Source organism: Uloborus diversus, chromosome 8 (genome assembly GCF_026930045.1).
Source record: "Uloborus diversus isolate 005 chromosome 8, Udiv.v.3.1, whole genome shotgun sequence".
NCBI lineage: Eukaryota > Metazoa > Arthropoda > Arachnida > Araneae > Uloboridae > Uloborus > Uloborus diversus.
Window position 1 is genome coordinate 152,687,734 of NC_072738.1, and position 12,906 is coordinate 152,700,639.

Consider the following 12,906-nt stretch of genomic DNA (forward strand, 5'->3'; position numbering starts at 1 on the left):
ATTTCAGATATAAATTGAAGTATTTGAGAATGCGTTTTTATGGCCGCCATTTGGTTGCTAAAGTACAAAAGTAACCGATAAAGCATTGAATCAACCGCAATTTGAGAGAAACAAGCAAGTTAACTGTTTATTTGAATTTAAAAACAGCTTATCGGGGCAAGTTTCCTGCAAAGAACAATTGGGTCGTTTCCAAAATTTTAAAAGTATTTTTTTTTTCTGAAAGAGCATGCTTAAAAACATAGAGTCTGACCATTTTTTAAATAATTTCTTTAAGTTTAATATTTTTAAAAAATTACTTAAATCGGTGCTCTTTCATCATTTAACGCTTCTGCCGATGACATCACAAATGATGAAATGTCATTCAGTGTTGCCATTCACGGTTCAAAATGTTTAATTCTCACGTGCTTTACTGACGTGCATTGACAACGATATGGTTGATAGCAAGCGTAGAGCGCAATTGTAATTCGCTTCTTGATTATCATAGCGTGGAAATGCGATAGAAAGATGCGCCATAGTGCATCATTTGTGAATCGGACATTTAAAAAAAATAATTGAAAAATAACTGTTGGGAAAATGAAAGTATTTTCTGGGTCCATGTTTTTTTTTTTTTTTTTGCTTATTCTATCAATTTCAGTGACAAAAAGTACTACTTTTGACTGAAGAAAACAACCCCACTGAGGCGATGAGAAGCAAGGTTTGATTGGAAATCGTTTAAAAGTCTGGTTCTTTGTAGGTTTTCATTAAATGTTTTTTTATAATTATGCTATACAGCAGCACACTAGCGCAGCCAGAAATACCTTCTGGAGGGGATTTTTGATCAAAAATACCTTCTGGAGGGGTTTTTTGATCAAAAATACCTTCTGAAAGGGATTTTTTGATCAAAAACATCTTCTGAAGGGGATTTTTTGAACAAAAATGCCTTCTAGTAGGGGGTGATCAATGAAATCTTTTGAAGGGGATCTTTGATCAAAAATACCTTCTGAAAAGGGGGTAACCAAAGAACTCTTTGAATGAGATCTTTTGATCAAAAATACCTACTGTAGCGGTTTTTTGATCAAAAATACCTTCTGAAAGGGATTTTTTGATCAAAAACATCTTCTGAAGGGGATTTTTTTGAACAAAAATGCCTTCTAGTAGGGGGTGATCAATGAAATCTTTTGAAGGAGATCTTTGATCAAAAATACCTTCTGAAGGTTTTTTTTTTTATCAAAAGAGCCCTTTTTTATGCATAAACTACTGTATTAGGATTTGCATTTATGTTCAAACAAATGGCTTGGGGGGTGTTTTCACACCCCCGTCCCTTTGCTGCGCCACTGAGCAGCACCTATCAGGACTACTAGAACTATCTCTTGCCCCAACTCAATGGAGAGATTCTCCTACCATTTGTACTGGTTTTCTCCAAAATTTTATCATTTGTATCGCTTTGCTTTTCACTGCCTCAATTGCGTTTCATACATCACTTGTTTCAAATAATCAAAAATAGTCAATCATCAATCCAGCAACGCATCTAAGACTTACAGGGACTCCCCAAAATTGAATTTTCGAAAAGGAAAATTCTCAGTTTACGAAATGAAGCGAAGAAATTTTACCGAATGACTTACATCTCTAATTGGAAAAAAAATGAGAATCATTGTTATTATTTTTTTTTAATTTCAATATTGCAGTAATGAATCCAAATTTGTCGAATCATCAGACAAAATTTGCCAGATAAATAAATTTTTAAAAGGTCATAGTGACGTCCCGTTGGGGCTTCCCTAGGAGCTTATTCACCAGTTTTGGTACATAAACTACCGCGTATATATCCCCGCGTGTTCTCCTTTGGAACAAATATGTCACCTGAATTGGCTCCCCTAATATTGTGTTACGCCGCAGGAAATTTCAGGTATTGTTCAACATTTTTTGTTGGTATCATTTAAATGTAAGGCCACTGTACTAGAGGAGTCTACCCATTCAACATTTTTGTTCCAAATGTGTACGAATGATGTCGTTAATATGTGCGTGAACACAAAAAATATTTCAGAAGTGTTCCTGGAAAATAAAAGGCAGCTAACGTATCTAATTTCTACCAATAAAATATCTTGGAAAAAAATTTTAAAAATTAAAAAGAAAAAGAAAAAAAAACAGGTACGTTTTCCACTAAAGACGCGGTTAATCGCGTCTTAAAACTAACTTGGAATCTTTCTGGATAATTCACAAATCTTCTCGGTGCAACAGGACTCTGGAACAAATATAAAACCTTCAACGGAAACTTAAGTAGGTATAAAATTATAGCTTGGCCTTTATATGATTTACCTGGAGAGCTCCTAAAGCACGGTTGCAACCATGGCCATTGCTAAGACGGAACTGCAAGTAAGTGCTAAGCGTCTTGCATATCAACCTTACAAAACTACAGAATCCTGAGACTTATTCGCTCTCATTAGCCGCGTTTACATGGACAGTTTCGATCCCGCAAATAACCTGCTTTTCACCGCTTTCTTGTTATTTACCGGTGAAATGTGGATTTTTTTTCCCCTTCCTGCTTCCTTCTGGAGTAAATGCAGAGTTTGTACCTAGAATACATTACGCGACAAAAAGTAGTCGACTTGCTGGGTATAGCTGCTAAGGATGCTGGAAAATCTCTTTCAATATGTAAACGGGAATTCTTTAACCTGTTTTTTTTTTTTTTTTTTTTTTTCCGGAGCCAGAGCGGTTATTTGCGAAGTTCAAAAGTGTGTTGAGAGCGCGGCTATTTATAAGTTAGTCAATCTAAGCTTACGTTCGACGAGCACGACCAGTAGCGACTGTTTGGTTAATTACGTGACCGCAATGACATCAGCGGTTACTAACCGGTTGTTCACGAACCAATGCTTCATCGAACACTTTCGGTTGATCACCGGTTACTTGCGCAGTAATGGCGCAGACGAATATCACGCAAGTGAAAAACACTTATAATTGGTCAAAAATGTCACGTGGTTCCATCAACCAATGAAACAGCTTAAATTGCGGTTGACCGGTGAGGCTCATTAAACGACTTCGGAAGCAACCAGTTAACCGGCAGCTCTCAAGAACGCTGCGGTTAGTAACCGGTTACTCACCGGTCGTCCATTGAGGTTTGTCGAACGCAAACTGAAACAGCCGTTTGAATATTACGTGATACATTAAATGTATTACGGTCAGTCAATTTTTAAACTGGTAGTTAAAATTTATTTCATAACAGTAAAAAGTCTGCATTCGTGCAATTTTTAGCAATTCAATGAACTTTTTGACAAAGACACTTGATTTTCACTGGAAATTGATGAACGTATTTTTTTACGTTGCTAACTGAGTTAAAGAAAACTGTTGTCTAAGCTTCATATTTGTTGCTTGAATGATGTTTGACTATTTCAGTCTTTAAAACGTGAAGATTTCTTTAACTCGGATTAGAAACACGTGAAGTATCACAATGCAATTGGTCACAGGAAACTTTTGCCGTTGTTATGTAGTTTAATAATATTACAAGTATTTAAAAGAAGACTGGATGCAACGCTCTGTTGGAGCCAAAATGTCGGATAAATCGGCCCGTCCTCTAAATGGGCTCTACTTTAAATTAATCTATTATAATTGCGTTTTCTTGCAGAGGCTGGGAGTATTCTATGGTGATATTTTGTGGCATTAACACTGTTGCTTTTGGTTTCGTGTCATATGCCTATATTGCGATGTTCCTAACAATTAGTCGATCCAGACTGGGCCTCAGATCTTCTCAGCAACAGCTGGATAGAACACTTGCCAAACGATTTGCATTTATTGTGGCGACTGACATGGCTTGCTGGCTGCCCATCATACTCATCAAGATCTGTGCCGTCTCAGGTATTTCATTTCTTATAGGGGTGCAGCTAATTAAAAGATCCACTAAGAATTTCCAATTAGCTGTTATCAGTGTGGGAAACTATTGGTAGTACAGTCGATTTATTCAATACTTTTACAACTAATTAAAAGATCTACTAAGAATTTCCAATTAGCTGTTATCAGTGTGGGAAACTATTGGTAGTACAGTCGATTTATTCAATACTTTTACAGCTAATTAAAAGATCCACTAAGAATTTCCAATTAGCTGTTATCAGTGTGGGAAACTATTGGTAGTACAGTCGATTTATTCAATACTTTTACAACTAATTAAAAGATCTACTATGAATTTCCAATTAGCTGTTATCAGTGTGGGAAACTATTGGTAGTACAGTCGATTTATTCAATAGTTTTACAGCTAATTAAAAGATCTACCAAGAATTTCAAACTATCTGTTAGCTGTGTTGGCAGCAGTTGGTAGTATCGTCGATTTATCAATAGTTTCACTGCTAATGAAAAGATCTACTAAGAATTTCCAATTATCTGTTAGCTGTGTTGGCAGAAATTGGTTGTACAGCCCATTTATCAATAGTTTCACAGCTAATTAAAAGATCTACAAAGAATTTCCAATTGTCTGTTAGCTGTGTTGGCAGCAATCGGTTGTACAGTCGATTTATAGATAGTTTCACAGCTAATTAAAAAAATTAACTAAGAATTTCCAATTAGCTGTTATGTATGTGGGAAACTATCGGTAATACAATCTCTTTATCAATAGTTTTACAGCTAATTATGAGATCTACCAAGACCTTGTAATTAGCTGTTATTTGAGTGGGAATTGATCTGTAGTATAAAGCTAAATAAATACGTACCTTTGTGCTTGAAAAGTAAAACAAGCTATAACAACGTTTAATTGCACAAATATTGCAGATTACTGCATACACGTGTTTAGGGGTTACAAAGAACTCCTTTTTCAATGGGAAATAAGGGAGCTGTAATGAAAAGACATCCGACGAAAGTGGATATCTTTTCATCCATAAACTCACCTATTTTGCATGGAGAAAGGGCTTCTTTGTAGCTTTGAAACAGGTGTATGCAGTACTCTTTCTGGTACTTTTTCCATTAGCCAGACACAAGCGAAAATCGCCAAATGATTACCGCCAACGCCAATCGATGATTCGTCTAATGATTCGCCAAGCAAATACGCCCAACAAGGGTAGTAAGAAAATTGGAGGATTTCTACATCAATTTGGCGAATAATCGCTTGGCGCTGGGCGTAATCATTTGGCAATTTTCGCTTGCGTCGGCTAACGGAAATGTACCCTCTTTCTTTTTTCCTCTTTTCTATAGGCATCAAAATTCCTTCCGAGTTGTACGCCTGGGTTGCTGTGTTTCTGTTGCCCATCCATTCGGCTCTAAATCCTCTGCTTTACACTCTGACGACAAGATTGTTCCGTCAGCAATTGGCAAGGATTGTCTATACGTGGAGGACCACCCTTCCTCCATCTGCTGAATCATCCGGAATTTCCATGTCATCGGCTCCTGGATTTCACCATAGCACTCGATCGAAGAACAGTATCAACATACCAACATCGGATGTAAGTACGCTAAAACTCTCACCAGGCAATCACAGATACAAGGTAGAAGCTATCGTCCCTCTCTTGAGGAAGCTCGCACCAGCAAATTTTTCGAATTGAAGTCTTAAAACGCAAACATAGGCCAGATTTGACGAAGTTAAGGAAATAAATGGGATTCGAATTCGAATCTCTTTCTCAGAAATTTTACAGAGTTGAAATAACAAAGATACAATATCAGACGATTTTTGGCGATGTTAGAAAAAAGGATTATGAAGAATTCCCCAGGTTGATAAAAATGTTGTACGCCTCCCCCCCCCCCCTCCTTCACCCACCCTATTATGTTTCAATTAAATACGTGGAAAAGTTAAAATATCAACCGCCCCTTCTTGAAAAATTTCTGCATCCGTCCTTGTCACCAATGTCTATCCTGGTTAAATGTAAGACTGCCATGCGATGTGAAAATTTGAAAAAGAGAGCAAAGTCTACGACTTTTTTTTTTTCCCTTTCCAGCCCGACAAATAAATTTTTATTTTTAAAGTAAAATTTGAATTCCAACGTTATTAAGCAGTAACTTACTGCTCTCAAATCATGGCTTAGGCGAACAAATTTACTTTATTTACCTGTTTGTTGGCGCTCTCAGCTTCAGTCAGATGACATCTGCTTGCAGCTCGGTTAGTCCTTATTCTAAACTGATGGGTTGAAACAAGAACGAATCTTCAGTCTCTGGATGGGATAACCGAACTGTCGGTACATTGCATCCAACGTTTATCTTTCATACATGTTTTAATCTGACGTTTCCCACAACGCGCACTTAGTACCTTTTTTTTTTTTTTAATTTATTTAAAAAGATTCACAAAAAAACTCCTCATGCTATACACAGTATATCATGAGGCTTACAGAAGTAAGTGATAAACAGCAATTGCAATATTCTAAAAACATAAGTTAAGAAGATGACTGAAATAGAAATACACAGTTCATGATGTAAGAATGAAGTCCAAAATACTTTCAAAGACTTCCCATCATTACGAAAGATTAAACAGAGAAGCGATCAAAATTTTCAAACATCCCAACAACTTTAACAAAAAGGAAGAAGGAATAAAGATCAACATACTCTGGCATGCTACATTAGACGGATTATCCCCCCCGAGAGATACTTCTAGCCCACCAGAAACAAGGACGAATATTCATCAGCCAATCCTGGTCCAAGACAAAGGAAGAGCTAGCTCTTCCCACATAAATAGTGATAACAATTCGATATCTGCATCAGTTGCTAGGAAGTCGCTTCCCTGGAAGCTTCGACCGCGCTAACACTGACGATGGCCGCCGCAGATGCGGCCGAAACGCTTGGAGTGACAACACTCAGACCACGGCACAACAGCCCAGAATCTTACAACATTACTAAACAGTTTACAAGTTAAAGCACTAACAAACCAGCGGAAATAATACAATTACGGCTTTTAAAATATCTCCAGCAATGAGAAACCGGAAGCACTCATAAATGAAAGCAACACAAATAAAACACAAATGTGCGAGAAAGTCCAAAATAAGGTAAAGACATCTTACAAATTTAAGTGACAAATAAAATTACGAAAAACAAGCTCTCTACAAATAGAGACAAACTAGGTGGCCAACAACCCAACTGTTTTAAGTCTTTCTTAAAAATTTCCTTGAACCTGAGTAAATATTACCAAAGAAGAAAATATGCTCAACAGTTTCAGAATATTGACCACAAGAACACAAATCATCACTTACCAAATTAAATCTAAACAAATAACTTTTAATATTTTCATGTCCTGTGAGAATTTGTGTTAGCTTAAAACCAGTAAAGAATTCTTTACACTTCAACCGCCGAAAGATAGATGGGAAGAACCTTTTGGTCCACAAAAATTTTTATGATGCCAAAAACTCTGCATTCCAGCTTTGAGAAGTTCGAGCCCTGGCTTCATGCTTAAAATGAGACAACGGGACCGCCATTGATGCAACAACAGGGTGTCCTGAAACAGACTGACTGTTTTCAAAAATTTATAACAGGAAAACAGTTAATGATTAAAAGTAAATTCTTGCAGAATATTTATGTGGTGCACCGTAATTTTTTTCCCCGAAGAGTTCCAAATTTTGGTTCAAAAAATTTTCAATAGATGGCGCTGCAGATAGTAACCCTGTAAGTCAAACACGAAGAACTGAAATACACCGATTTTTCCTTTGATTGCGACACGTGATTGCAGCCGACGGTCGACACTTTGAAAAATGGGGCGGTTTCCTTCAGTCAAGAGTACTACTTTTAGTCGTTGAAATGAATAGAATGAGCAAAAAAAATTACATGGACCCAGAAAATACTTTCATTTTCCTAACAGTTTTTTTTTAATTAATTTTTTTAAATGTCCGATTTTTCTAACAAGGCGTGGTCTTTACGACGTCACAAATTATGCAGTTTGGAGCATCTTTCTACTACGTTTCCACGTTATGATAATCAAGCAGCGAATTATTCTATTCTATTCAAGAGTCACAACTGACTTCAACTGTATTTGTGTCGAGGACTGCATACTAAGTGCCTTGCCTCCATTATTTTATATACCGATAGATGGCAGCACCATCACCGGATCAAACAGTTAGTGAGAATTTTGAACTAGTCCAGGAGCTAAAGCAGCGAATTAAAATTGCGCTCTACGCTTGCTATCAACCATATCGTTGCCAATACACGTGAGTAAAGATGTGAATTAAATATTTTGGACCGTGAATGGCATTTCATCATTTGTGATGTCACACGACAAAAGCGTAAAAAATAAAAGCACGCCGATTTAAATATTTTTTAAAAAATATTAAACTTAAATAAATTATTTAAAAAATGGTCAGATCCTATGTTTTTATGCATGCTCTTTCAGAAAAGAATTACTTTTAAATTTTTGGAAACGACCCCATTGTTACGTAATTTTGTTCATTAAAAACATTTTTCGAACTAAAATTTGCTACTTTGGAGGGAAAAAATTTACGGCCCGCCACATGAATAATCTGCAAGCATTATATTTTTATCATTAACCGTTTTCCTATGATAGATTTTTCAAAACAATCAGTCTTTTTGAGGACACCCTGTAAGTACCATTGTACGTGCATTTTGTGCAACCGTATAGTAATATTTCTACTCTTAACTAATGACCGTCGATCGGATTTGTCTTCCACGTCGCTTGTGCGTAGGGGTAATTACACACTATTCTGACAAAATTCATAAGCAAAATATCGAGAATGTGTTGGAAACTTTGACATTATCAGCTGACATGTATCCTTTCAGTAAAAAAAAAAAAAAAAACAGTAAAAGTAAAGTTAAAAAAGAACCGTATTCGGTATCTTCTATGTTTAAAAAAGATTCTCCAAAGGATATGTCGGGTCTAACTGGACAAAAAGCATTAAAAGTAGTATTGAAGAATTTTATTTGCATTCGTGGTAAATGGGTTTACCACGTGGACTAGAGCTGGAACATATATTTTACATAGAATTAATTTTAGCTTGTTGTAAAAACAATTTCTTTTAATCATGTTAGCTGACTAGAAGACTTCTAGTAGAAGTCATAACAGGTAATTTTTAACGTCATAAATATGTGTCAAGAATAATATTCATGATTTGAATCATTTCCGATTTAAACATTTTCATACAAAATAACTCAATACCATTACCTAATTTTGATTTCTGTTTTATTTGCAGCTGGATCGCAGTTTGAGTCGGACATCTCTGATATCAGCAAACAGTAGAATATCCGGGCGTTGTAACTGGCCCTCACCTTTGGCTTATATCGTGTACCAGAACAACTGCTTTTGAAATCTCATATTAACACATTCATTGTATTCTACTCTGTATTTCAATAAATGAAAATAAAGTTCTCCAAAATACTGTTACTTCTCACTAAAGCCTGCATCAGTAGCTAATATTTAACTTTATACCTACAGTTTTGTGAATTTTCATGGTGTCGCAGCAAGAACTTTTAAGCTTTACAGAAGTTAATACAGAACTAACCTAGCCTAGTTTCTCGTATGTGATTTTTTTTTCTATCAGCTGTCATATATCTCTTGCTGGATGTTCTTCGCCTCCGAATTAATTCCACTATACCTTTGATTTTTCATCATCATCATTGGCTCGACAACTCATTATGGATCCTGGTTTTTCCCATAAGTATCTTCCAGTTGGATCTATTTTTCGCTTGATATGCGGATACATATCCTGCTCCTCTCATTCTTTATAATTTAATGTACTTTACGACGTCCGTACCTTTATAGCATTTGTAGTGCTTCTCCAATTTTGGGATTCAATAGTTTTGAAGTCTCTTTCCAAGCAATCCAGCCATCGAATTTTTGATCTTCCTCTCGGACGTTTGCCATTTGGTCTTGCATTTAGGATTATAAGTGGAATGGATTCAGGGGACATGCGGATACATATCCTGCTCCTCTCATTCTTTATAATTTAATGTATTTTACGACGTCCGTACCTTTATAGCATTTGTAGTGCTTCTCCAATTTTGGGATTCAATAGTTTTGAAGTCTCTTTCCAAGCAATCCAGCCATCGAATTTTCGGTCTTCCTCTCGGGCATTTGCCAGTTGGTCTTGCATTTAGGATTTTAAGTGGAATGGATTCAGGGGACATGCGGATACATGTCCTGCTCCTCTTATTCTTTATAATTTAATGTATTTTACGACGTCCGTACCTTTATAGCATTTGTAGAGCTCGAAGTCATATTTTTTTCTCCATACTCCGTTTACTTCCACTCCTCAAAAAATGCTGAGTAGAATTTTTCTTTCGTAGACTGGCAAAAGAGACTTGTGCTTATGGTTCATTGCCCATGCCTCTGAACCATTAGGCAGAATTGGCCTAGTGAAGGTTTTATAAAGCATGATCTTTTTTTTTAAACCTTTTATTTCAATAAATAAAAAAATTCTAATTATGCAGGGTGAATCTAAAAATGTGGCCAAAACTTTAAGGGGTGATAGAGCACATCTAGACGGTTCGGAATCACATAGTATTGCACGGTCGCAGTCTTATTCCAAGGCATCAAGGTGTACTTTATCATTTTTTAAAGTATTGGCCACTTTCTCAGATTCATTTTATAAGATAAAACCACCCGGAGTTGGTACTTAAAGGATTTTTTAAAAATGTTTATTAGCATAGCTTGGAGTGAATTCGCCCAGGGAGAAACTTTTAATAAGTGATAGCTGCAATAACTACTCCACTATTATAATGCGACAAGAGTTAGACTAATAAAATGAATGGTGAAAATTTTATGTGTTTTTAAATAAAGAGAGACCTTGAGTAAGTCGTTAACACCTGCGTGTAATGGGGTTATAATATGCTGAAATATCTTTTTTTTTTTTTTTTTCATGCTTGAGGGTCCTAGAGGCAGTGATGCAGATTAGGGGGATAAAAATTCCTCAAAAAGCGTTGGTTTTAACATTCTTTGCCGGATCCTAGTACAATAGTTTATATGCATATAAGGCCGTTTAAAACTCCCTCCAAAATATTTATCCTAGCTGTGCTAGAAAGTGGGGGTAATTATACTTTCAAGTTCTAAGCAAAGTGCTAGAAGATTGAATTTTTTTTTGAAATCTGTAACCGCAACTTTGTTTTTCCAAGTTGAGTAAAAATAGATACAGGGTGGTCCCGAATTCATGGTACAAACTTTAATGGTAGGTACAGGACATTGTAACAAGGATTTATTGTATAGGAATGTATAGTCGCAAGTGACGCGTTAAGGAGTAAACAGGGAAAATAAAAGGAAAGAGAAATGGAGTGATCGGTTGGTATCACTGCCGGTAGAGGGCAGTAGATCTCTAGCCGCCGTTGAACATGATGCATCGCAGTAGGGAAAAGGGCCATTCACAATTATGCTGCCGTAGACGATGGGTGACTTTACGTATGCAGAAAAAGCAGACATGCATTACATGTACGGCCGTGCAAATGGTAACGCCAGAGCTGCGTTACGAATGTATCGGAGCTGTACGCACTCCAAGGCTGGAACAAAGCATCTTGAACATTGTGGCTGATAGACCCGAGTCAAGCACAAGAACTGTTGCGCGTGACGTAGGAGTGAGTCATCAGACTGTATGCAGAGTGTTAAAGGAAAATCGCTTACACTCCTTCCATTTTCAGAAAGTACAAGCATTGAATCCGGCAGATTATCCTCTTCGCGTGAACTTCTGCCAGTGGGTGTTGCAGCAATGTGCGTTGCAGCCGGATTTCGTAGGTCATGTGCTATTTACAGATGAAGCGACATTTTCATGCGAGGGTGTCTTTAATGCGCACAATTCCCATGTGTGGGCAACCGATCCCACATAATCCACATACAACGCGTCCACATGCGTTTCAACAACGTTTCAGTATTAATGTGTGGGCTGGTATTGTGAACGACTTTTTGATTGACCCATACTTACTACCCACGCGACTCAGTGGCGGAAGCTATCTTATTTTTCTGCAAGAAGTGTTACCAGAACTGCTGCATGATGTTCCGATCGCCATTCGTAACCGCATGTGGTTTCAGCACGATGGGGAGCCAGCACACTTCAGCATTGATGTACGGATTTACCTGAATGCCACGTTTGGTGCTAGATGGATTGGGTGTGGTGGACCAGTCCCTTGGCCACCCCGATCTCCCGATTTCTCGAGCCTCGATTACTTTTTATGGGGACATCTAAAGAGTCTTGTTTATGAGACTCCAGTTGACTCAGATGAGGATCTCGTCGCTCGCATATCTGTAGCTGCTGCAGGTGTGCGTGAAATACCAGGCATCTTTGAATGTGTACGCCAATCGCTGCACCGAAGCTGTCAAGCATGTATCGCTAATGGTGAACGCAATTTTGAACACTTACTGTAAACATGACACTTGTCAACAACGATTTCAATAAAATCTTTGTTTTTCCTTTTCGGCCGTTATTTCCCCTGTTTACGCCTAACCACGTCATTTGCGACTATACATTCCTGTACAATAAATCCTTGTTACAATGTCCTGTACCTACCATTAAAGTTTGTACCATGAATTCGGGACCACCCTGTATATCTTTAACAAACCCCGACAATTATCAATTAGTCCTGAAAGTTAATGCATTATAGTGAGTAGCAGCAGTTAATTCCTCTCAAAAAATCAATTACAATTTAATAAACTCGACTGCATTAGTAAGTATACTTTGACTTTGAAAGTACCATTTTTGAATACGGTGGCGGTCCCTGAATCGTTTTTCGCTGATAACTTTGGATTTACTCTTCAGAATGCAATGAAATAATGTAACCTAAATGATTTTAGTGTGAGGAACTCTTTTTGTAGTGTAAAACAGGGGTTCTTATTTAAAAACTCAGAGATTGTGTTCATTTTAATTTACGTATGGTCCCTTATTACAATTTAATATTGTACGATGTTTTCAAGAGGATCCATGCTGGGTGACACCTTTCTTCCTCTCCCCGTACGTATAGTTACTAAATGATTCTGAGTGCTTCGTGTGTTTTTTTTTTCTATGCCAGAAAATACTCTTTAAAAAAAATATATTGTTCCCTCACCCC

The 12,906-nt window shown here is 37.1% G+C and overlaps 1 protein-coding gene across 1 annotated transcript in view; it reads left to right on the top strand.

Annotated features, from left to right (window-relative positions):
* LOC129227647 (relaxin receptor 1-like) overlaps positions 1 to 9,199 on the top strand; it is a 69,832-nt gene extending 60,633 nt beyond the window's left edge. Inside the window, exons 8-10 of the mRNA XM_054862237.1 lie at positions 3,596 to 3,825; positions 5,149 to 5,396; positions 9,072 to 9,199. Of these exons, the coding sequence (XP_054718212.1) occupies positions 3,596 to 3,825; positions 5,149 to 5,396; positions 9,072 to 9,185 (592 nt within the window). The 3' untranslated portion in view covers positions 9,186 to 9,199. The remainder of the gene's footprint in view (positions 1 to 3,595; positions 3,826 to 5,148; positions 5,397 to 9,071) is intronic.
* The last annotated feature ends 3,707 nt before the right edge of the window (positions 9,200 to 12,906 follow it).